The 26,204-nt window shown below is 41.3% G+C and overlaps 1 protein-coding gene across 5 annotated transcripts; it reads right to left on the reverse strand.

Moving 5' to 3' along the window:
- Nucleotides 1–351: 351 nt before the first annotated feature.
- Nucleotides 352–24,706, reverse strand: TASOR (transcription activation suppressor). 5 transcript variants are annotated; one of them, XM_084214161.1, is made up of 24 exons: nt 24,199–24,706; nt 17,919–18,064; nt 16,723–16,815; nt 15,802–15,874; nt 14,694–14,785; nt 14,211–14,369; nt 13,038–13,165; nt 12,350–12,381; nt 11,600–11,705; nt 11,078–11,181; nt 10,864–10,967; nt 10,567–10,639; nt 10,357–10,431; nt 9,261–9,977; nt 7,777–8,213; nt 6,764–6,902; nt 5,025–5,929; nt 4,243–4,365; nt 3,524–3,683; nt 2,837–2,945; nt 2,507–2,685; nt 2,262–2,420; nt 1,534–1,627; nt 1,291–1,453 (listed from the first exon to the last, which is right to left on the reverse strand). In XM_084214161.1, exons 1-24 carry the CDS (start codon nt 24,584–24,586, stop codon nt 1,435–1,437), a joined length of 4,614 nt encoding a protein of 1,537 aa, XP_084070287.1. In that variant the 5' UTR covers nt 24,587–24,706; the 3' UTR covers nt 1,291–1,434. The 5 variants fall into 5 exon arrangements, with proteins under 5 accessions (XP_084070285.1, XP_084070286.1, XP_084070284.1 ...); XM_084214159.1 differs by having other exon boundaries at nt 352–1,627; nt 5,025–5,806; XM_084214160.1 differs by lacking the exon at nt 1,534–1,627 and having other exon boundaries at nt 352–1,453.
- Nucleotides 24,707–26,204: the final 1,498 nt, after the last annotated feature.

A 26,204-nucleotide genomic window follows, 5' to 3' on the forward strand; every position in this document is an offset into this window, starting at 1 on the left:
TCAGCCAAGTGAGCAATGCAGCAACTCCACAGCTGCTCTCTGGGGCTGCTGCCTCTGCAAGCCTGAGGCAGAACAAAAGGAGAGAATCGCTGAGGGGGAAGAGGTTGGTAACTCAGCACATGTGAAATTTCAAAGACAGGATAAGAAACAGATAAAACTCTACTTGCTCCAGTGCTAGTTCACAAAACAAACAAAACCAAATTTAAAAAAAGCCCTGAAAGCCCCAGGAATCATTAAGCTGAAGTGGGAGAGGACTGAGGTTTTTCTGATGCAAACTGAATTCCCACAACCATTAAATTAAGGTTTGTCCTTCTCTCATTCCAGTAATCACAGTGGCCAGATAAAAGCCATGAGGACACTGCTGGAGCTGCTATGGCACAGAGCACCAAGTGAGACACACAGATAATTGCTGTGCATGAAACCAAGCTTGGGTGTTCCTCAAGCACTTTGCAAACAATGTAAAAACCACAGAGAAAGCAATGTGTTACCAAGTCCCTTGTGCATTAAGAGTTTATTTGATTTTTTGTAATGGAACTGCACCATTGGTTACTCTAATTGAGGTATTTAGCCAAAATCCAGTATATAGTCATGAAAATAAGTACACTGCCTTAGAGCTATGTAAAAACATTGTACAAAATTTGTGTCCATGTCAAATAAATACATTAATTTTAATATTTATGTAAAGAAACATGACTCGGATACTCTTTTGGTTAAGAAAAAAAAAAACAACTGGCTCTTTCACATATTTTAGGCAAACATTCAGCTTTACATTAAACAGACCTCAAACTGAAGTTTAGGTAACAGGTCAAATACAAATGTAGAAACTTAAAAGTGCCAACAATCAAGATAATTCAAGTACAGTAAACGTTAAAAAATATATGTATTTATTTAAATTTTCAGATGGTTCCAACAGGGACAGGCCATCAGGGATTTAAATAGAACATGAAAACATCTGAGATAACAAGAACAAGAAACATTTTGTTCCAGAATAAAATAGAAATCATTAATCCAACATTTTAGAAACAGAGAAGTCCACAGCAACTTAGAAAAAGAGACTTAAGAGTTCATTTCTGTTCTGAATATGGCCTGGAAGGATCACAGCAGCTATCCCAGCCACCAGGTGATAATGACTTTTCTGTATCCATGCTCTGATTGTAGGCAGATAGAAAATAATTGCTGCCTTCTTGGTTTTGATTTGCAGGAGAAACTGGGTATGTTGTTCCCAGAAAAGTCTGATGAGTGAGGACATGAAAGTGGCTGAATTGATGGAACATGTTTAATTGTCTGCTATAAACCTGGAAGTTACTGAAAGGAGTTTGTTCAACTGCATTGTGTTTTTCTCCTTCAGCAGAGCATGTTGTAGAAACTGGAGTAATTGGCTGCTTCTCTTCCAAGTCAGTTTTGTAAATCTTTTCCCCAAGGCCAGTTTGTGCTTCAGGAGGTAACTCTGTAACTGATAAGCAGCTTTCTTTAGCATCTACTCCATGTGGGCCCTTGGCCTTTGTCTGCAAAGCTTCCACATGAGTATCATACTTAGAGGCACCACTGCAGATTTCTATTTCTGACAATTCATCCCCTGAATCCAGAGACATGTCCTCCTCATCCTTCTCATCCTTTTCTACAAGAACTACATTAAAAGAGAGAGAAAGTTCTATTCTATTGAAATATAAACTTTGGTTAAAAAGGCCATACACTACTCACAGTGTTACACTTCAGGTCTGCCAGTCCAACAGCACTTTAAGTCTTGGTCTTCTGCCACTCGTGTTCACTTACTCAACACACACACTTAACCCTCTGTGGGAGTGTCCAGTTACTTGGTGCTAAAAGCTTCTGCACACCGTGCTCATATTTAGTGCTGGGAAATCCCAACTCCCAGCTCCAAAGGGGACAATGTCAAAACAGCATCTAAAGTTACACAGCAGGTGAGTATTTGATCAGACAAATAAAGGAGTACAATTACTGACATCTCAGTACAGTTTATGTACTCTAAGTAGATAAAGCAGGTAGTGACAAGTTTACCCTTTTCCTGAAAGCAGATGCCCTGTCTAGTGCCTCAAATACCACATTAGCCTGTACTTCTGTGTTTAAGGTCTCCATCCCCACTGCTTTTCCTCGATCATTTCAAACAGAAGAGTAGCTTGAGAGTTGGGTTTTCCTTGCTAGCTGCAGTGGCTGTTGACCAGAGTCAAGGCACACTGTCCCAGCACTTCCACCCCACACATGCAGTTTAGAATGGAAACTTTAAGTGTGTTTGACCTCACCTGATTGTCTTTGGCCATCACTGCAGGAAGCAAGGTTGTTCTGCTCAGTAACAGAGTTGGGAAACCCAACAAGACTTTTAAAGTTATGCATAAAGTCATCAACAGCAGCAACCACGATGCCATTGTCAACGTAACTCGAGAGCGTCTTGAGATTCTTTTCTAAACACATGAAAGAGGAGCTTGTATTAATATTTAGCACCTATTGTCAAAAAAGGAGGAGAGGCATTGACAAATGTGGGGTTTACCTGTTAGGAAGACAACATGTCTCTGTTGTATGTTTTGAGCTTGAAGCCTGATGAGACATTCAAGTTCTGGAGCATTTCGAGTTTGTGAATCACAGTTATGGTAAGACAGAATCTCAACCAAGTTCTTCTTTTGATAGGTGTTCAGAAGGGTGAGCAGGTTCAGGGCATTGGCATTCATCCTGCAGTGGGGGGAAAGCTCACTATTAGAAACCATTTAAGGTCAATCTAAATAGCAACTGACAAACTAAGAGTAAGTTCTATTTAAGTGTTTTGGATGGCATAATGAAAGCTGAAGCATTTTAACAGCTGGTATTATAGAACCTTACTTACCTCCCCAGCTCTTTCAGTTTTTTTTGTATTTTGCAGTGGACTTTCCATTGCCATTTCCCATCTGGAGTATTGAGATCCTCCAGAAATGTTAGGAACTGTTTTAGTTTATCTGTTAGAGAGATATTGAATAAAAGTTAATTTTTGTGGTATGTAGACTGAAAATACTGCTTCAGTGTATACAAAGAGCTGTTTCCTGTTTTCATCACAGTACCATCACACAATTACAAACAGCAGTCACTCACTTCAAAGTTTTATTCCATGCAGACTGGCCAACAGCAGTATCATAAAATTGAGCTGCCCCAAGTGCCCAGCAGTGGTATTTGAAAGCTGACCTCAGCATACACACTCTGCCTTGCTAAAATATTTCCAAAAATTGTAACTTCATTAACTATTCAATTTCAAATGAAGAAAAAGTATATATAGCATATTTGTGGAAGGAGTAGTAAGGAATAAAAGGCTCCACAGACATAACTACACAATGTAATACAAACTGAAGACAAAATCTCCCTGTTCCTGTGTTCTTTAAGAACACCACTGGGCTGAGAAAAGAGACTGAATTAGCTGAAGTTCTCAAAGAACATCACAAAAAGTGGAAGACCTGAACCTTCACTGTGGTGAGTATGGGACCTCTCACATACTGAAACGTCAGGATTTTAGTTCTAAAGCTTCCAGAAGGATCCCACCTACCTGTAGTGATGGACTCTGGGTTAAGGACAGATTCATCTGACACAACAAAACCCCCAGACACAAACAGGTCATGGTAAGTGCGATTCTTCACATCATTCAAACTATCAACCCCGGCAAAGCTGACACAAGGGAACCTCTTCAGAGTCACCAGGCCAGGGATCTGTTGAAAAACATTTGAAATCAGAGGTGTAACCACAGGTCACACAGAAAAAGGAATTACAGAACTCTCTTACCTACTAATGCCAAGCACCAAACTTCAAAACACATTTTCAAAAAATTTCTGTATCTTCTCTTGCTTAGGGAGGTGCTCTCTCAGGAGCATTACAGGAATAAGGTAAATGGACATTGAGCACTTGAGTAATTTTACTTTCTGTCCAGCACAGGGTCTTAAGCTGGCAGGAATAGCTCAGGTCATATGAAAATTGCCTTTACCTCCTGTTAGAGCATCACAGAACCAGAAGCAGAACTACATAGGCCTCTGCACAGCTTTACAACTACTAACAATAAATATAAATTATGCATGGTGGTGAAAGACGTTATGAGTAAGTGTTGAGACAAGACCATTTTTACTACAACCATTTTGTTTCTTCAAACAGCAGCTAAACACAGGGTACTGTTGAATGCTGTGCTGTTAGAAGAAAGCAGCCTTGCTCCAAAATGAGCTCCTCTCACTATTGCCAACAGGTTTCTGAGCTCACAGTTACTTACGTGGGACATACCTTATGGATGAGATTGGCAATGTCTTCATTTTGGATAATGATCAACAGTTTATCTGAATTATCTCTTCTTTTAAGGAACTCCTCTGGATGGCACTCTGTGTTCCCTAACTTTCTCAGATATTCCTGCCACCACAGAGAGAGGAGACAAAGAAAAAGTCAATAGGTGGGTTGGTAAAAACAATGCCCAGATAACACCCACAGCAAGAAGATTTTCCACTTCAGTGAATCCCAGAGGGACTGGTTGCTTGATCTCTCCCAAAAATTAATCAGAAGGATGCAGCAACACAGAGTAGCTGTTTCAGCAACTCAGTCGTTCTTATCAAATCACACAGACAAAACCAACTGACAGTATCAAACTGCCCCAATTTTCAAGGAAGGCCAGAAGTTTACAACTTTCATCTTACACATTTAAGTACAAAAGCACAGTGATTTCTCAAAGTTCTGTCTACTATTAATTAGAGGGGAAGAGAAAAAACCCCAATTTCTAAAATGATAGCTATCACATTTCTTCACTTACCACCTTTTTTCTGTAAGCCCACCCCCTGGCAGGATCTTCAGACAGGACCAACCTACAGCCTGTTCTGTTTTCCAGCTCAAAGAAAAAGACTTATGTAAAAGCTAAATATAAGCAAGACTACCACAAAGCTCACTGAAGAAATGGGACAGGACAGCCTTTTGCCACAACTCACTTTCACAGCGGAAGTGAGTCCGGTTTCATACAAGTGGATTTGAAAGACACTCTGTTCTGACACTAGAGAGAGGTTGAACTGAAACAGCTTTACCTTGATTTCTCTGCAGAGAACACTTTCTTCCTCTTCATGAATATAAAATTTGAGACTGTTTTTCTGTACATTTTCCATTATTTGGACCAAACCGGTAAATAATTCAGGTTTTAACTTGCTTATCAAATCAGAAAAAGCCGGTTGAGTTGAAATGTTTAAGTTCTTAGGGGACTTCTGAGTCTTTTCTGGTGGTTCCCTGAGATCACCACCAGAAGAAGTCAGATCCTCTGGTTTAGCATTCCCATGACTCATTTTCTCCTTCCCATGGGGTAGGCTTGCTGAAGGCTGCTCCCGGGAATGCAGCTCTTCCCCCAGGTGATTGCAGAGCAGCTCTGTGCCGCTGTCCCTGCACACGGCCAGCGTGTCGGGGGCAGTGCTGCTCACCACCTCCAGGGCTCCAGGACTACAATAAACTGGGGGAGTCTGCTTCATGCATGAAGAAGCCAAAATGACACTGTCCAGCTTCTCAATCAGGCTCTCCACGTATTCTTGGACAGAAACCTCTGATGCCTGCAAACAGATGTGTTCAGAAAGTCTCATTATCCTCTCCTGGGCAGAAAGGACTGGCGTGGACATGTCACTGACATAAGGAATGTTTTTTTGCTGCAAGATTTCTTCAATCTTTCTTGCAAAGAGCTGATATTCTTCTAACAGTGTTGTCTCTATTACTGCACTAATGGAATGCTTAGCTGTAAAAGGTTGATCTGTTAGCTCATACTGATCTTCGAGTTTCTCCACTTGTCCTGTGTAATGTCCATCTTCTGCTGTCCCCTTCTGTGTGTCTGAAAATGGAGAGCATGGCAATTGATAATCAGAATTTCTCTGTCTATTTACTACCCGGGGGTCATTAGGAAGTGCATCCGTTGGTGGCAAATACTCCAGTGGCTCTTCTGGTGATTTCAGACCTACAGAAGAAGAGTTCATCATCACCATCACCATCATCTCATGTGTGAAAGTCACACACAGCTGATACACCAAAACTTCCAATTCCCAGCCTGAAAACAGCATTACTGTTATGCCTTCCCTACCAACCAACTTCAATCCCAATACTCAAGTGTTACAGTCTGCTGAGGTACAGAAGCACAGTACATTTAACAGCTCCTAAGACAGTCAAACAGCACAGTCCAAGTCTGCTGAAAAAGCAGAATACAAGTAGTTTTCCAAAAGAAAATGTAGAATAAGCATAACAGGATATACCTCCATTACAAATTAAAAATTAAATTAGAAATCAAGCAGGGCAACATATGATTCAAGTATTTTCATTTGCTACTAGGTTAAAATGCTCACTTTTAAAAAGCTTAGACACAAATGACCTCGTGGAGTTGGATGCAAGCTGCACCTGATCTTGTAACAGTGAAAACAAGTTTTTTTTCTTGAAAGGGGAGGATATCAGTCTGATTGACTGCTGACACAGCTTCAGAGGTGCTGCAAGAAGTGCTGAAAGACCCTCATAACCCCAGCTCAGTTTCTTCACCATCCATATTAAAAACTATACTTTTTAAAGCATTCACATTTCTAATTTGTGTTAATATGAGGCCAAACCAATATTCTCCACCAGTATCTGTTTTCATCCAGCAGATTTTTGTATTAATCAAATACAAGAAACAACTGCACAAGCTACAGATGTGCTTGTGTACCAGCATGTGATCCAGGAATGGATGTATGAATCCGGGTACAAACCTTTAGAATATGTTTTCATTCACTACTTGTAGGAACAGAGGAGTTAAAATCCATCTTACCTGTAATTGGGATAAGTTTCCAGTGCATTCCAACTTCCCCTACATTATTTGAGCAGGGATGTTGCCTGAGATAGCCATGTTCCATAGGTGCACTAGGACAGGGATTGCAGTCTTCAGTGGTACTCCCAGAGCTTGCTTCCTAAAAACCAAGCAAAATGCTCATCTCAAAACAACTTCTTTTGGATTTGCTCACTATTAAGTTTTTGCATTCTGAGCAGTTGACAGAAAGAAGTAAGTTCACTGTCAATTCTGCTATCAATCTAATCCAGTCAAACCTGGAAACATTTCCACAAGGTACTTCTTGGGTTTTTCATTACTAATGCAGTCCTGAGCACTGGTTTTACAGTATGGAAGCTGGGGGTGTCCAAGGGGAAGGGAGGGGAGAAGTGGCTGCACCCTCACTCTTTCCAGGCTGATGTCTTGATACCTGACTAAAGCCATGAGGCACTTTAAATAATAGAGTTTAAATAATTTAAATTTAAATAATAAAGTTACTGAGGCACTGCCTACAACCAGTATTGGGCCCTTAAAAAAAAACAATTTCATCTCACATTCCAGACGGGTAGAGGCAAAACAGCAGAGATTACAGGTAGGACAAACTCATTCCTGCTCTATGACTTAGAAACTGGACTTTGTGTGGAAGTACCACTAAGAGATCATGGTACAATCACTCTTGTAGGGTAAGGAACTGGGGCACTGTGATCCCTAAGCTCAAGGGAACTCATATACAGCACTGCACCAAGAAGGCACATGAAGAGAGCTGAGCATGCAGTGAAATGCTCAGAATTCTTCAACTCTGCTCCTTTTTTATTACAAAAAGAATAATGAACCATGAACACACACTTAAGAGTGGAGAAAATTTCCACCTATGCTCCTACCAAACAGAAAAGCTTCACAGAAGAGTTAGTACGTATCTGTGTTTGCCTCTGTAAAAAAACAGAATGTTTTTTCATTCGGTCTCATATTTATGGAAACAGTACTTTCCCTGTCAGCATGTCGGCAGTTTCACTCACTTGTAAATGTAGTGTGTGCTCAAGGGGTGCTTCATTGGGTGCGAGCTGCAGACTGACATCGACAGGGTAGGGCAAGCACGGCACGTCAGTTTCCAGCATGGCCGGGCTCTGCGGGTCCTTGAAGGCAGCACTGTCAGCCTGAGCAGCGTTAGGAAGCTCATGATCATCTCTGTCCTGAGCTGGAATGGATTCATACTCATATTTTTGTCTCACATCCTCTTCAATTTCCTCAGGGCCTAAGGCCAGGGCCTGAGTGACAGACTGTGCCAGCGCCGGGTCCCAGTGGCCGGCAGCAGCCAGCATCTCCAGCACGGCTCTGACCAGCCCCTCCGGCTCGGCCGCAGCATCCGACACGTCCTGCCTGAAGTCACCCTCGTGGCCGCCGTGGCCAGAATTCGTTGAGAATGCATAGTGTGGTGAATCCAAGGTTCTGCCCTCTTAAGAGAGGGTGAGGAAGGAAAAAGGAATCCATTACTCAGTCTTAAAATAAAAACAAAATCAGATCTCCCCACAAACATCTGCCACGTACCCACAGTCTCAATCTTTACATCAATTTGTATGTACACACACTTATTTTCACAAAAATGTAGACATGTTTTCATCACGTATTCTACATCATTAATCAATGTCAAAAGACCTTTGAAGGTTCACAGAATCTACCAAGCAGGAATCCCAACCATAAAGTCCACCCTTTGCCTCCTTCATCCTCATCCCTACAGGCCAGTCAGTTTCTTCTGTCCCCTCAAGAGGACAACTAAGGACAACTAAGATCAGTCACTTCATCCTCCCGTGATTCACATGCACGAGAGCGACTGGTGCTTGATGGAAATCCCCTCTGCTTTGTGTCACCCCGTTCCTATTTCCCCCTTCTGCAGGAGGCTTCTATAATTGCCTTGAGAAAATGGTCAAGGAAACAGAAATCAAAGGGTTTTTTCTGGCAGACCTTAAGTGAGAAGGTATCTGTGATCTTCTCTGAGGTTTGGATGTAGATAATTTCATGTAGAGAATTATTTAAACTTATTAGGTTGTTTCCTTTGTCCCACTACACACATTACTAGCTATTTCAAAACTGAACTATGCTTCTTCCCTTCAATCTAAACTTGTCAGGTATGAAATAGGGTAGTGGACACAAAGAATTACAGCAAAGTCAAACTCTGCAAAAGACAATATCAAGTCTGCTAAGTGGTCTGTATTAGAAAGCCTTTGGACAGCTCCACAGGCAAGTAAGCTCTTTGAAAGTCTGCTTTCTTTCCAAAGAGGCTAAACAAAAGCAACTTCCAGAAAAATTCCCCTTGTCTCCTAAAAAGTGGAAACCTGCAAAAAATAAACTTTATCTCTATTGACAGATCTCAGGCCAATGCTTAAATGAATCACCATGCATTAAATTGCCACAGTGTGCAAGAAGATAATCTATGATGATTAAGCGTTAAATATGCTCTGAATAACAATGTTTAAAGAAGAACTCTAAACAAAGACTTTCTTACCTTCACACTGACATATATTCTCTGAAGAGTCACTCATTTTTAGGTATTTCTGCAAATGTTCAGATTGTTTTTCCAGCTTTCTTTTCAGACCACTCCTAATTCTGGGGTCTTCAGAATCAGAATCTCCACCTACATTTTTCTTCCTACACTGGATCAAGTTAATAAGATCCATGATTCTTCCAGGATCACGGTCTCCAGAAGGAGGCACTTTTTTTTTGACAGCAGTGGCTTCATATTTGGGATGGATCCTTTTCCTGCATCTGGCCTTGGCAAAGTCAGAATAGTCTTCTGTAGCTTCATAATCTGAGATGGGGCTGAAGCGCTGAGGCTTCCTATTTCTATCCAGCAGTTCCTTAGCTCTGGAAACGGGGAGCTGATAGGCCTCACAACCAAAAATATAGTTCTGCAAGCAGGTGCCAATATGACCTTTGTATCTTGGGGCAGGGAACAGAAATCTTTTGTCATCCAGCTGTGTTGTGTACTCACGAAATATAAATTCTCTACCTCTTCCAGGGCCACTGTAGAGTTTTCTAAAGTACTCATGAATGTACTTTTCCACAACATCATTGTAAGCTACACCGCTGTGTCCACAGGACCGGAGCAAAGCAAAATGCAGAGACTGAACCAACTTGGTGAATTCTGGAACGATTTCCTTTTTCTCTTGTGAAACCACGGAAGTTGAATTTTTCTGTGTTCCATATGGACCACTTTTTTGCGCTGCCAAAAGGAGAAAAGGGAATCCACAATTAAAATCAAACCATGAAGCTATAAATAAATGATGACTAGCTCGCAATACTCTACGTTAATACATGCTGGGTGAAACAAAGTTTGGAATGACCATGAAGAAGTAATTCAGAAGCCAGGGATGCTATATCAAGAAATTTCAACAAGTTTTAATTTCTCAAATATGAACAAATGAACCTACAATGTGCAACATTTGCTTTTGTGAAGAAACAAGTATTTCTAAACACTAATACCATGACCATAATCAATGCAAACTGTTACTCTTAGTTCACACTGACTGGGTACTACAAAATCTTCAACAGAGTATCACCTCTGTTTAAATAAACCTGCACACAACAGTGAGCAAACCTACCTGAGTTAAGGACACCTCTAGACTCTGGAAACAAAAACACTGCATGAAGCACACGGGACCGTCCAGTCTGGTGCTCTAGAAAACAAAAAAAAATAAAAACAGTTAAAAAGGAGAGGACCACCCAAAGTCAATCTAGTATGTAAAAACCCACCCCCCTAAAAAAGGCAAAACAACAAACCCAACTCAAACACAAAACCAAAGTACGCTTACCATAAGGGGACATCATTTGCCAAGGAGAAAGAAGAAAAAGAAATCCTCTGTCCACAAGTGGTTTCACAAGGACCTGTTTTCAAGCAAAAAGAGCAAACTGCTTCAAAGACATTTGCTCACCATGAATACTCTTCTTGACTGTAAGATAACTCTGTCTTGGGCAGAGAAGTGCCCTGATACTTAAGAGTATGCCAGGTAAGGAATTCCAGTGAGACTGTGGATCTTGTAGTATGCCTGGAACTACTAACTAGCAAAATTATTTTTAAAAATAGGAATAGTCAAATCTGTTGCACTCACAAGTTTCTCTTTCTCTAGTTTTTGAAGTAAACCCTCTAAGTGACTCCCAGAACGGGACTTCTCCACAACTTCATACAGGCTACAGTACACGCCATTCTTCCACACTGACAGGATACAAGGGGAGAAAGAGAGTGTAAAGAAAAAAGAAACAAAATTGTAATTCAGAAAACTTGAAAATTCTGAATATAAAGAAATTAAACCAGAAACAATTTACCTTCTATTCTTTCTTGGTAAGTTTCTTTCAAGAACAATGCTGGTGAAATTTTTTTCTTCAACTGATCAATGCTTACAACTTTTTCAACCTCAAGCTTCTCAGGACTGCAGAAGAAGAGTGGGGAGAGATAAAAAAAGAATAAAGACTTCTTTTTTCACCTTCTGTCTTCCTACACTCACTGATAAAATAAGAACCACTAAATACATGCTCTTAAGAGTAATTTCTTTGGAAAAGAGCCAGGGGTGTTTATTCCTGCAGAGGAGTGTGCGTCACTTGAATGGAAAAAAACCCAACAAACCCACAAACAACAAAACACCAAACAGCAAAGAGATGCTGACAGTCATGTGCCTGAGCTCAAGAAAATTCTGGACATATATGACTCAAGTCTTGTTTGATGTATTTAAGGCACTTAGTCAGTATTTCAGATTTTCACCTGAATGTATCCAAAACTCACCAGTTTCTACTCAAAAGAGTTTTAATAGAGCAGTATTTTAAACTTACTGTCTAAATGGCAATACTCACAGCTTGCATGGAAGGAAAGGTCGTGCTGCTGATTTTAGGGAAACGTGGCACACAAGTTTGCCTTTATTCCAAAGCTGTCCCCTCCACAATGTAACACTAGGTTTCTCTAATTTAAGATGGAGAAAGGAAGACTAAGTGAAACCACTTGCCAGCTGTGACTGAAAGAAGAGGCTGCTGAATCTCCAAAATCAGCATAGGGAAAATTTCATACTAATACCAGACAATAATGTTAAAAGGCGACAGAAAGGATGTTATCAACCCTGTTATGTTTTGATCTGCTCTGAGCAGAGTAAAGGAGGTTGGTTTGTTACCTACACCTGTCAGTGTAAGCACGCCCTTGATGCTAATTTCTAAAGAATTATATCCTCTTTCCTTACCTTAACTGTCAACCACTTTCATACATATTAACTTTGCTTGAATGAGGTTCAAAACAAAGCATGACAGAGAATCATATTATTTGAATTGCAACTGAACAGGAGATTCAAGAACTGAAGATCAGTTCCTACTACACTCTAGGAAAGGAGGGAAAAAAGACTATTGATTTTGCTCACTTGTGGTTCATTCTGATAAAAGAACATACACATTAAGGTGTCTGTTTGATCAGCCAGTATCAGCAACCAGCATGGTTCAGGATAAAATTCAGGTATACACTCAGCATAACTAAACTGGTCAAACATAAAACTATGGGGGAAAATCATCAAAATCTTCCCTGTCTGTATCATAAAAATAAAAAATGGAATTCATTCTTACCTGTACTTCTATCTGTGTGGAAGGTGTTTGTTCTAAACAAAAGAAGAGACACAGAATGACTAGGCTGGAACAGAGAATTCTGACCACTGAATTTTACATTAAGAATAGTTTATCCGTCTAATAAAATAGGAAGACTGCCAAGTCCCTTTCTAACCTCAATTTACCACTGCTCAGCATCTTGTACTATTTTAGATACCTTGATAACTGCTTTTAGCATTTCACAGTACAGTCCCCACACCTGGACATCTTTCTATCAGCACAGGTATCACAGTGGATCTGTGATCAACTAGCCATCTTATTCTCTCCACCAGCAGACACCAGTGAAGGGTTCAGAGACAAAATATAGAGAGTATTATTTTAGAGTACCAAGCAAGATAAGGCTGTGAACATTTTTATGCCCACAAATTTCCTCAGTTAGGTAAACCCCCCCCACTACTTGTGGATTCCACCCTGGCAAAAGGCAAGCAGGTGGGAAGAGCAGCAAAACTGCTTCCACAGGGGCCACCCTGCTGCATAAAACCAATTTTGGCACCTCCTGCTTTGCATTAGAAGTATTTAGTATGCTAAGTCCCTGTGACACATTCATTCACTTCAGCACTGTTCATTTCAATCAATTCTAAGCTACTGCCAAGAGCTATGAATTCTTCCTGCTACATGCAGATTTTCCACAACTCATTTCCTAGCTTACCTTGATGGGGGCACAAATTTTGGTCCTTGTACCATGTCGTCTTTATAAGTAAATGAAACAACAGCAAAAGGACAAACATGTCTTGGTCTTTGCCTGATCTCATCAAAGCCGTATTCATAAAAGTAGTACTGGGAAAAAGAAGGGACAATGTTAAATCAGAAGCCTGGAGCAATCATTATTTTCTTTAAATGCTGGTATTCAAAATAAAGACGTTTTCAAATGCTCCTTTCATATGTACTAGGCTATATAATAAATTAAGGTAGGTTTTTTTTTATCTTCTCCTTCCTTTATTAAACACTTAGATATGGACAGTACCTTCAGGAGTGAATCAAGAATAAAACATTACTGAAATGCAACATTTACTTGAAAGTATTTTTGGTGCGAGAAGGGATTAACTAATAAAAAACAAAAAAATTCAGAGGAGAGTAAATATTGCAACGAGTTTTTGAGTCTATCCTTAGCTCAATCACCAAAATAAAATGTTAATTTAGGCAAATTTGCAAGGAGAAATGAAAAAATACATTCATTTTTTAGCCCTCTGATTCACTGATTTACAGAAGACAAAAGAAGTTAATACTGAAGAGAATGCTTTCAAGCAAGGATCCTGAAATCTGCAGACTTGGTGGAATAATCTGACTGCAACAGATTGTTGCAGTAAGAGATAGAACACCTGGAAGAACATAAATACTTGGAACTGATTTCATTGTGTCTTCCCTCCTCATCTCCAAACCTGAGAATCTGGAAAGGGGAATAAGCGGGGAAAAAAAAGAAAAAAAAGAAAAATGCTATTCTTGCCTAGCCAACATTTTCCCTTTTAGGAGTCCCACTTGACCACAAACCAGTTTTACTTTCACACCTCAAACTCCCCAAGTCCTCTCTTCCAGCCTCCATTCCAGTCCCATGTACATTCCCCAGTTACTTCCTATTCCATCTCCACCCTAATCCGAGGGAGATCTTTGCCTGAGGTTCAGGATCACAGCAGGGGAACAGCAGAGGCTGCCATGCTGTTCTGGGATTTGTAATGCAGGCACCTGTGGGACTGCTACACACACCCAGCTGCAGCTTCACAGGGAAGCTCAGGGACTGTTCTAACTCCAGTGATTTTCCCTCCATCATTCAGCAGTTCTGTTTCTGGAGGTTTTCTGTCAGAAGGTAACACGGGCTCGGCTGTACCTGAGTGAGTTCGTAGGCTCGGTAAGCCAACAAGGAGGCGACTTTAGCTGCGTTCTTTGAAACATGACACTCGTGGTTGGGGGTGGGATCCAACACGCTCTTGACAGTTGATTCCACTGCTTTCATACCAATGTAGTCAGACATGCTTTTCATTTTTCCCTGTAATAAAGCAGAATTGCCAGCATGAGCTTTGTCCTGGAAACTGACAAATTGCTTCAAGTACCAAACAAAGAGCAGAGAAAATAAAACAAGCCATTAAGAAAGCTACTTCTGGAAGTACATTATTTTCATACTTTCAAAAAAAACCCAACATATTTTTGCCTTCTAAAACAACTTATTAGGCTTTATTCAAGCTTAATATCAGTACTGGATTTTAAATCTAGTAGAGGTCCAGATGCACAAATTAAAAGTAAGTTAGGTTAAAATCACCTGTGTGTTACCAGTAAGCAATGTAATCCTTCAAGAACAGCAAGATAAAATTACCTTTATTATTTTAAAAACAATCACATCTCCAGTTGCTCCAGATTCTAGAGGATTAGGCTGCAATAAATCAGCATGCTTGGAGATATATACACCTGAGAAGAGTATAAAAATAAACCAAAACACATGATGCTGAATGTTAAAACATTAGAGATTTAAAAAGCCTTACATGGGATTAAAGCTCAATGCACACAAAAGAATAAAGATACAATTGACACTCAAGCGCAAAGGTAAAATAATTTTGTGCTTTTCTGTACTTAGTTATTTCATAGATTTTACAGCCTCAAACACACATTGTCATCTGTTGGTCTGGCTGACTACCTGAGATCAAAGAACTGTAACTCAATTCAGATACTCTAAAAAGCATCCATTTGGCTTAGGTTCCTCTCATTCCAAGTCTGTATTTAACTGCTTTGAGCAAGTTGCTCCAGACTCTTGACCAGCTAAACAGTAAAAAATCACATGCTCATAAAGCTTTGCTCTCCATCTCACACCTATTTCTGCTTTCAATATTCACCTCTATATTCATTCATACTGTCTGTTTCCCATGTTCATGATACCTCCGTACCATGTTCCTCTCACACAGGATGACAAAATTAGTTCCTAATTTTCTATTTGAAAAGCTTTGCAAAAGGAACTTACTGTCTTGCACTCTCAAAACTCTGTAACACCTTGTGACTCTTCTAAGTCTCCAATTTATCTACGCTCTTCTTGGATTTGTGGATTCAAGAATTTTAGTTCTATCTACATCAAAACTGAGCTGAGCTACTGTGTCCATCTCTGAATGCACACACCTACAAACAAACACAGAGGCAGCCAGCCACACACTGCATTAGCTCTTTGGCCCCCCAGGTTTACTGGAAAGACATGGGATACTGGTTTGACTTAAAGCCAAATGAGAATTAGGTGTTCCCTTTGGAAAGGGAATTTAACTGAACTACTCAAAAACAGAGCTATGAAATAATGTTCTGATGTCTATTTCCTTTGATAAAAACATCTTGCTGTAATATTGCTGCAGTGATACAAAAAACACTGGAAGTTCACACAACTGCATCAGATTATCTGCCAACTGCTACTGAATAACCAGCACTTCTAATCAAAAGATAATTACCCATGGAAGGGCTGCCAAGAATTGTGATTTTGGAGTGGCCAACCTGCAGCCCCTTTTCACATATGCTCCGGATCTAAAGAGAACAGACAGTTTTTTATGCAAGCGTGTTAGGAAAGCCAGGATATGAACAGAACAAACAGTGAGAAATTACAATTACAGAATATAAACTGAGATTTAAACAAAACCCCAACCCTTACGAACACAGGCAAGACTAGTCTGAATTCTCTATACAACTATTAAACTGTGTAAGTTGAACTCTGATATAAAACAGCTACATAGACTCACCTGTATCTTAAAAATCCACATTCTCCCTATACCTTAAATACTGTATATGAATATTACTTGCCTTTAATACAGAAAATTTTAATATTTAAAACAGAAGTACACCTGTCAAATGACTGCATGCTTAAGAAATCCCAACTCTATAATAGCAAACAAAGCACAGAAATCACCTTTCCATCACTTTAATTAAAAGTACATGATCAAAGAAGAAACAGAGAAGACAATGTCCCTTTTCAAATATTGTAGGTTACATTGTTGATGCAAAAAAAGAAGAAAAAAACACCAAAACCCAAATGCAATGAAAACACAAAACATTCCTCAATTAAAAAAAACAAAAAACAAACACAAACCAAATAAAAACTCACATGTCATCCAGAAAATCTATCCTTCTATTTATAAAACAGAGCCTAAATCAGAGAAGATAGATACAGAGTCATGTAAAGGGAGTACCTGAAGTAGCAGGGAATAGAGGATTTAAATGGTGACAGATCCCTTTCCCATCCTTCTACACCTTCCAGTGCTGAATTGTGCAAAAGTAACTTTAAGATTGTGTCAATAAAACCATTCTGAAAAAACCCAAAGCCCCAAAAGCTCTTGAGTGCTGAAGAAAACATTTGCCCTGCAGGGCTTAGGGCTCACCTGGCACTGATCCACCATGAGGAAGGCGTGACTCTCCGAGAGCTCCTTGTCCAGGCGCCCGTCCCGCTTCAGCTCTCTGCGTTTCTCTGTGAACTGTTCACACACAAAGGTGTTCATACACAGGCACACACTGCTGCTGCCACACTCAAGTGTCAATGTTTTAAGGCCCCATCTATGTTAGCAGATCCAAGTGTACAAAAATAATCAAAAGATAATCCAAATTAAATCACCGGACGCTACAATTAGATTTCAAGAACATTATAGCTGTGGGAAATCTAATTGGCTTCATCTGCCCAAGTATTTGGTTTTTTGAGAGACACTCTTCAAACAAACCAGTTTAGTTTGATCTTTGTAGCAGAACTGGCTAGAACCATCCAGCCCAATGCCTCTCACATCACCTCTGAAACTCCAGAAATAAGACTTTTTTTCTTTTTAGGAGACAGATGTCTTACACTGTGCAAATATTTTTGCAGATGCACCTCACTGCTGCTGAGGTGGTTTTTACCAGTATTTCTCAGCTGTAACCATGTATAATTAATGTAATAGCAGAAAATGCTTCAGTTTACTTCATAATTTCGAGATAATAATCACAGCAAACAAATTATATATTATTCAATTACTTCATATGTGAAGCTTTTTGGCACTGGGAATGAAACTTCATTTGAGAGTGATGAGAACAAGCCAAGGCTGGATTTAAGAGGCACCACATAAGGCACAGCAGAGGGGCTTCAACCAAGGTGCTCCAATTACTAGACCAGTAATCAACTTTAGCTAAAGTACTTCATGGAAAACAACAAAACTACAGAGATTATGGAAACTTCTATCAGGCAAATATTTTAATCTTAATTTTCACAGGAAACATGAGCCCTGTAATAAAGACATTAAAACAAATTTCTGGGTTATTAAAATACCTTAATAAAAATTAAGAAAGTTTTTGACAGCTAAAAACACACAGACAAGTGGTGTCAAATAGTTTTTCTTTTAGTCTTCTTGGAGTACCTGGCAGGCAAAAGTTTAAAACTATGCAATAATAAACTTGCCTGAAAAATACCTGCTTTCATTTCTGGGGATGTGAGTTCGCCATTAAAGACCAACTGCATAACTGAAAACAATGCCCAGGTCTCTGCTTCTAGACTGAGAAGCACAGTCATTTGACTGGCACCTTACTGAGAAGCAGAAGTCACAAATATACTCACTTCCTTTTCCAACAGTTCACTATGAACTAAGCTGGCTCTCTTGTATTTAAAATTGGACACTGAACTCTGATCCAAGTAGGAACGATGCAGAATGTTTATAATCTCCTCAAATTCTCGAGACCCTGGATGTACTGGTTGAAAGAGTGCTATAAAAGAGAAGAAATAAAATAATTAGCGCCGATAGGGTCTTCCCATGTGAAGCCATCCCTAAGTTTCCAGTTCACTGACAGTTTATGCATGAAGATAAATGGTTTGTGATTCAATTTCAAACACAAAACACCTACTTGGCAAATATAGACATAAAAAAGGTTATCTTAAAATTTCCTAGAATGATAGCATCTTTTAAAAATCACAATTGTGTTCATTTAATACTGCTCTTGAACAGCTACTAGTTCTTAGAAGTTTCTAAGGGAAGCACCTCAAGTCTGAATTTACCCCTTGAAAAACATCTAATATGTACTGCAAAACACTGTAATTAAACTTTCAGAACTGTAATTTACTAATTAACTCCTTTAATTAAGAAGCAGGAACAAATTGTCCTAATAAAAACCTCAACAAGAGTTTCATAGCTTGGCCCCACCTCAGAACTATTATGAGGTTTTGTGTTTGTTTACTTATGGCAATTAAGCTAAATAGGAAGAAATCCAATCCTATTTAAAGAAGACAAATAAGCTCCTATTATTAAAAATGCCAGGACCCCACTGCCTGTGTTCATGCTTGATGATGTTATCCCTTACTATACCTGCTTTAAAAGGAAAGCCCTTGATGTGCTAAAGTACAAATTCCCTCCTGGGCAAACCTTTACCCAGTTCCCACAGGGAAGCAGTCATGTACCTGAGCTTCTTATCTGTGTTTGGGTGCCAAGGTGACAAACTGATCAGAGGAGCAACCCCCAGGGGAGCCAACAGAGGATGGCAGTGCAGATTTTGAGAGTAGTGGCCAGGAAAATAACATCTCTGGGGGAACTGAACTAGCACAACACAAGAAGTGGGTTTTTTATCCTTAGAGTAACTTCCAAAACCACCAAAACCCACGAAAAGCGCACAATTTTTACTGCAGTTACAACAGTTAGGAACAATAATAATACCAATCTCACCAAAAAAACACAACAAAACAAAGACAAAAACAACAAAAAAGCAACCTACCATTACTCTAACAACAAATTAAATTTAATTCTATCTTCAGAGTATATCCTCCAATTTCATTAAGTAATATGGCAGTAGATTTAGGCAGCAATCTTTCCCTCATTTGCAGAAAAGATTTACTGCATAAGCCTCAATATAAAACAAATGTTCCTAATGAAAACCAAACTGTTCTGTGTTACTTAGTAAAAGCTGCACACTTCAGAAGGCAACACTACATCTGCAAACTGAAATCAAGCAAGGATTCCAAAACCACCAACAATAAGAAAGTGATTTTTTTAAGAGCGGAAATTATGAAAGTGATTTAGAAACCATACTTAAGTAACATCCTTTTCAGTAACCACACCTTCATTCTTCAAAAGCTGACAGCAATATGGGAGGAGACAGAATTGAGAGTGAACGGAATTCTCAACTTAGTGTAACTGGGACTGAATGCTCTTGTACTGAAGAGGTAATAGAAAACAAGCCTGCTGCAGGTACACACACCCTGGAAAAGCACCCCCTGTTCCACCCCAGCCCCAAACATCCCTTGGACACTCTCACACAAACTGCCTGCCGGACAGATCTGGGGCTCACACACTGCCAGCTCCTCAAAACAATCAGTTAAGGCAGAAGGTTATCTGTGCCAGCTGCTTGACTGAATTTCCTGTTTTCTTTCCAGTGTTTACTGTACCTTATCCCCTCTCCCTCCTTCCCCCAGGACACAAGCTCAGTAAAAATGAGCCTCTTGCTTCCATCTGGAGCCCAAACAAGTGGAAAGCACTGCAGGGTGAGCTAGAAAGAGCCACCACACGACATACATAATGTCTCACTTTCCCAGATGCAAATCTAGGAAAAGGCACATTATTACATTAATTAAGATCCTGTCATACACACAGTATTATCAACAATGCTGTTGTTTGTGTTTAAACATCTTCTGCTCTGTGGAAAGCTCTGGGGAGCAAGCTGAAACAGACTTGCCCTAAACCAGCAAGTTGCCCTATTCTCCTGATAGGGAGAATCTGCATAAACTAGTACACACTTAGTGCTCAACACATTTATGGAAAAGCCCTACCTAATCATTCAATTATGGAAAACAGAAAATAAGATTTTTTTATAGACTGTTGCAGTTTTTTCCTCCAGAACCTGAGGCACTGCAGACTTCATGGTCTCAATCAAAACATGAAACACTGCCCCAGGGAGGTGAGTAGTTAGGCAGTACTTTTCAGTTTGCCACTTGAGCTGAGGTGTTCAGGGACAGTGGTGGTCTAAGATGTTAATGTCACCACAGCAGGGCCTGTACCTCACTAAAGGAAGGAGTGCAGAAACAAGAAAAAGCTAAATTAAAACCGTGAAGTACTAAACTAGACCTTGTACAGCAGACACCAACTGCCTGTGCCCCCGGGCAAACCATGAAATTGCTGAGCTCAACCCCAGTCCTCCAGCACTTCAAAGACCAGCCATGTGCACATACATATCTTCCAGGCTTGCTGTACACAGCTGATGGGGATACACTGCACCTTTACTGCCCTGGCTTAATCAAACAGTAATTAAAGTAAGGATTAACCTGCAGCATCCATATAATACAAGTCAATTGTTCTGGGGTTTGCTGGCTTGTTCAGAACAGGTAAACATAAGTAAATAAATACTGGGTTTGCTCATCTTTACCAGGGCACTGGAATCTATGTAATTGTTTTTAGGTGGCAATTGAGTTTAGCTAATAAGTACTAGTCAAGGGACAGGGACTGGACTGGATGTTTGGATGTATGTCATGTCTGACAGGCTCTACTTTTTTTTCACAGCTGTCTGATGGTTCAGCTTAAGAAAGCTGAGACTGAAGTTCCTGGGTTTAGTTGCCCTAAGTCAGAATGTGAAGACAGAGCCATCCTCCCAGAGCAATCCTGAACAAAGTTTGAAGGGAGGTAAGTAAATTAATGATTTTCCTATCAGTGAAGTTGGCAGAATGCTAGCATTCTTCACACACAAGTGCTCCTGCTACAAAAGCTCTATTGAGCTACACCCTTTTAAGTCTCAATTTCTTTCTCTCTTCATTTTTTAAGACTAAGACAAAAAATCTGTGGTGTTAATGAACTGTGACATTTTTACCTTTACTTTTTCAGCCCAAAATGTCTTGTGCTCTCAACAGGCCTAAACAGTTACCAAGTTCAGGGACTGAGAGTTCTCCACCTAGAAATATCGTGTAGCAAACAGCAGATGCACATCTCTACCAAAGAAAGGGAAAATTAGAGGACGAAAGACAAGGAAAAAGGATGAATTAGAAAAGGGACAACCTAGACCTTCATTCAAGTATTGCAGAGTTTCATGGGTAAAAGCAAGACCTTTTTTCCCCCCTCAGCCTGAGAAACAGCAGTCATTTGCTACTTTGACAGACTCCAGAAAGAAATTCCAGCTTTAATCAAGCAACGCCTTAAAGGCACTGGCTGCAATGTCAGCATCACTGGTGGAATTATCCTTTGGTAAGGGGATCACTGATATCGTTCAGCAAGTTAAAAGTGCTCTTACACTGATTTATCCTTAAAATTTGCTTTCCTAATCCTATGAAGGACCTCTCAGGTTTCAAGTAAACTTGGAAACCTGTGAAGATCAGACAACTGAATTAGAAGAGGCCAGGAAAGGCCTGAAGACAAAGGACAGATAAGCAGTTCAAGAGATCTTAGCACCATTGCTAAACTCCATGTACCAAGAAAACAAACCTCCAAGGAACTTCTAAGGAGGAAGACAAACGCAGGCACACCTTAAAAAAATAATGTTGCAGCCAACTTTTCTTTCATTTGTTTCCTGAATTCCTATGCCAGCAAAAAGAATGAGAAAATCAGAAGAATTCCCTGTGCAAACTGATCACAGCTCTTAAGGGGTATCTTTCCTTCAGATTACAAAGGATTTCTGCTGACTTTCAGTCCGGACTTAAGTCTCGGGAAGATAAGAGGGAAGAAAAATTCTGAAGAAGATAAACAAGCAGCTAAAGCCTAAATTTTGGCAGCTAAAGCTTAAATGTTCTCTTACATTTGTGCTTTCCAGATTCAATTTTTAATTTCTTCACTACCAAAAATTGTTCCTGAAACACATTTTGGTGTTTAAAAATACTTAAAAATCCACCAAAAAACCCACCTCCAAACAAACTCAAACACCTCCAACAAGGTGATCCTCTGTACATGGCAGCTAAGCCTTCACAATCAAGGCAGCAGCTGTGTCTCAGGATAGCATGACCAGGAAAGACATGGTGGTTTAAAAAGCAGAACAAGGACAACTGCAAGGCAAGGAATGATGGAGGAAGTTTCCATATGTATTGCTTCATGCTGAGCTTCAGAACCAAGCCAAGAGAGCTCTTTTGAGAGGAACTGGTGTCATTATTTTGCAATTTAACAAGATGTATTTAAGCACTAGCAATAAAGATGCTGCAAGAGCCACTACCTATGGCATCAGATGATCCAGTGCTAATCTTCCAGTTCAGTTCCAGAACTGACTGAATTGCATCATTCCAAATGACAATACAAATTTCCAAATCCCAATAGCAATTTAGCTGTCCTCAGCCTGCAGCTTGGCAGTCCATGCCTTGAGAACAAGACTCAACAGCTGTAAACACACAAGCATTGTGGGTTGAAGGAGAACCACGGTCTGCTCCAAGAGCTTGGGAAGCTCCAAGTCATCAGAATGATCAAAATACCCGAGAGCCTTTCTGCAGGCTGAAAGGAAAACAGGTGACAATGGTTCAAATGACCTTGCCATTAGCAAGTCAGTTTTTGAAGTGAGATAAGAATGGCTTCCTCTTCTACCTTAGAGGCCACAGAAGCCTGAGGTTTGAACTACACAATCCAAACTTTTTGCACACTGCAGATGGCTCAGCATAGTCAAATGACGAATTAGATGACCTGAGGAGGTATTTTGCAGGTTTTCATTCACATTGGAACCAAATGCTAAAGTGGAACTTCAAATAGCGTTGGTTAAGTACTAAACATTTCTGAAATACATTTAAACCACGCTTGGGTGTAACCACACTTGGGTGTGGCACACAAGACACTTCCATTGTTCATGAGGCACCAAGTTACATCCAGGTATTTTTCTGTCAGACGAATTATACAAGACTTTTTTTCTCCAAATCAACCCAGTTCTTTTTACAATGAATCTCTGCCAGACTCGTATCACCCCAGAGTGGGGTGGCAATGGGAAAGACCAGGAAGAAAAAGGGGTCATTACGGCCAAAAGGAATTAGTCTATTACTGGAGAGAAAAGACTGGATAATGAAATAAACCTACCTTCATCTCTTCATTACAGAAGAAAGCATTTCAAGAAGTTAAGATGTTACCCTCTTCTCTGAAGAACAAGAAGCCTATTCAAACAAGTATTTTTTTTGATATGGACTAAGTTACTGACTCCATATTGCAAAAGGGCAAGAACTAAGATAAATTTCAGGGAGGAAATCAGATATGTCTTCAACTCCACTTAACAAAAACAAAGTTAAGCAGAAACCAGTGGAGTCTTGTGAAAAGCAAGAAATACCACAGGCTTTTAGAGGAAGAATTACTCAGAAACAAAAAAAACCAAACCCTGGACACTTGGAAGCAGAATGCTTCCAAAGCGAGGCATAAGAACGTGGGATGCTCCCTTTCTCCCTGCAAAGAACTTTCACCAGATAAGAACAGTCTTCTGCATATCATCAATGAAAGACAACTCTGCTGGCTTTGTTTCGTTGATCCTAACCAGGATTACACCCTTCTCCTGCAGGGAGGAGGTCAGGGAAGAGAAAAGCGAACCGTCTTCGCTGATGTCGGCGTTCCAAAGAAACATCTTCTCCACATGCCAATGCATCTCCAACAGCAGAGCTGAGATCAACTCAAGCCCACTCTGATTGCATCCAGCTTCTCCTCCTTCTAAAGTAGAGGTCTGAAATTCAAGCCGAGCTTTGGTTTTGGTTTTGTTTCATCCTCGTGACAAAATAAGTGAGAAAGGAAAGAGGAGGGGTAGGAAAAGAATGTAACATCCTGACACTAAAATCGGCTCCTCAGCAGCGTCGCGAGCCAGCAGAGCCTCCACCACGGCGCAGGGTTTGCATGCAGCCGTGTGAGGTGTCCGAGAGCTGCCTGATGAATCGAATGGAGAGGGGAGCGAGGTAGAAAAGGGAGGGGAAGGGAAAGAACAACCTTTCTTTTCTCTGCTCTTCCTGGGGATCTGAAAGTTCTTCCTAACAGGCTGCTGGTCTTCTGAGGGCTTAGGGAGAGGGGGCGGCCCCCCGAACACACCGCTGGGCGGCTGCTGCTGCTGTTCATTTGCCGTCGAGATGCTGCTCCTGCGCTGGCTGCTGCTACTGATGCTGAGGTTTGTGGGGACCTTGTCCTCTGCAGCAACAGCAGCCACCAGCAGCGCCTCCCCAGCAGTACCGCTCTCAGAGCGTCCGCCATTTTGTGTGGTGTCCTCAGCGGCTCCTGCTCTGTTACTCTCCACTCCGAGGACGCCCGCGCTGGTCTTCTCCATCCGCTGATGCTGCTCCGGCTCCATCTCGCCGCCACTGCGGATCACGGCATCCGCCATTCCCTCCTCAGAAGCGAGCCCGGCAGCCCGCGCCTTCCCTTCTTCCCTGCACAGCGCCCCTGCCCAGCGCCAGCAGCGCCCGCGCCGCCTCGGCTCGCCCTCCGCCCGCCTCACGGCAGCCCCCGGGCCGCCCCCGCCCCACCACACAACATGGCGGCGGAAGGGGGGGCGGGTCTGCGGCCAGCCCGGCCCAGCCAATCCGCTCGCTGCACACGTTATAAATAGGGGCGCGGCCGGAGCGCGGGCAGCGCCCACGCGATGGGGCGGGACGGGCCCGTTGGCGCCGCTCGGGAGCCGCTGCTCCCGCCAACGGGGCACCGCCCGGGCACCGCTCGGGAGCCGCTGCTCCCGCCTCGGGGCGCCTCTCCGGAACCGCCGCCCTCCCGCCAAGCGGCGGCACCTCCGCCGGGGCCGGGCGAGCGGGGTGGGAGCGCTGCCCTGAGGGGACGCCGCTCTCCCGAGAAGGCCGCAGCCCGCACAAGGCTCCTGCCCTGCAGCCGGGGCGCGGCGCTCGGAACGGGCTCTCCCCGCAGCGAACCCGCCCTTGGGTGGGCACGAACTGCCCCCGGCATTTCGGGCCCAGGAACGCTCCGGCTCCAGGGCTGGCACTGCCTTCTTTGCCAACTCCTAACAAGTTCACTACACTGAGTGCCAGCGCATACTTCTTAACTCTCAGATTCAAAGGTTTTTTCCAAGACACTGGACAATATGACAACATTTCACCTTTGAAGAATAAAAATGCATTCATGGTTATAAAAGGCAGGCAAAAAAAATCTCCATTTACTTCAGCAGAGTTCTTTCATAGGTGCGTAATGAGAACAGCACTAAACCTATATTGGAGGCCAGAAGGTTAACATTTATTGTCCCTGTAAGGCTCACAACTTGCAGTGCAAGAGGGATGTGAAAATGCAAAAGCCAAAGCAAAGACCTGAATTCGGCAGCTCCCAGGAATGCACTGCAGTGAACAGTGCCTGCTGAAAATAACCATTCTTGCAGTGCCTAGGAAATCCAAATACCAGATTTTAGTTTTACAAGTAACTAGCACAACATTAAAAGCTTGTAATTTGTTTTCTTTGTTAAAAGTATACTAGTGCTGTAGTTGTTGAACAGACACATATATCCGTTAGCTTCTTATACCAATTACCTTCAATCCCCATAACTGTAGCTATTCATGTCACCTTGAAAGCAGACACTGACCTTAAAAATAGGAAGTTTTCATGCTTGCAGGGTGGACAAGGAACAGGTAATTTAATCTGGCCCTTTTATTAATCTCTTTTTAGATAAGCTCTAGATCCAAAAATATAAATAACCTATCAGCTCACAAATGGGCTGGTGCTACTGGTAGCCTCCAGTGTTAAAAGAAGATAAGCTAATAATTATTAGTAGTTCTCAGAAGTATTTGGGGAACCAGCAAGTTTAAACAGGGTAATTAGTATCTGTAACTATAATTTACATAAATTGCAGGAACATAACACCCCCAGTATTTATCTAACTGCGGAAACATAATGTTCCATTTTCTAGAGGTAATGAATGCCACAAATGCAGTGTTCATCCTATGGATAAATTAGGACATCTCATCTGATGTCCTGCCTCTGTGAGAATTCAGCAATGGTGAAGA

The sequence above is a fragment of the Fringilla coelebs genome (assembly GCF_963513975.1).
Source record: "Fringilla coelebs genome assembly, chromosome: 13".
Taxonomy (NCBI): Eukaryota; Metazoa; Chordata; class Aves; order Passeriformes; family Fringillidae; genus Fringilla; species Fringilla coelebs.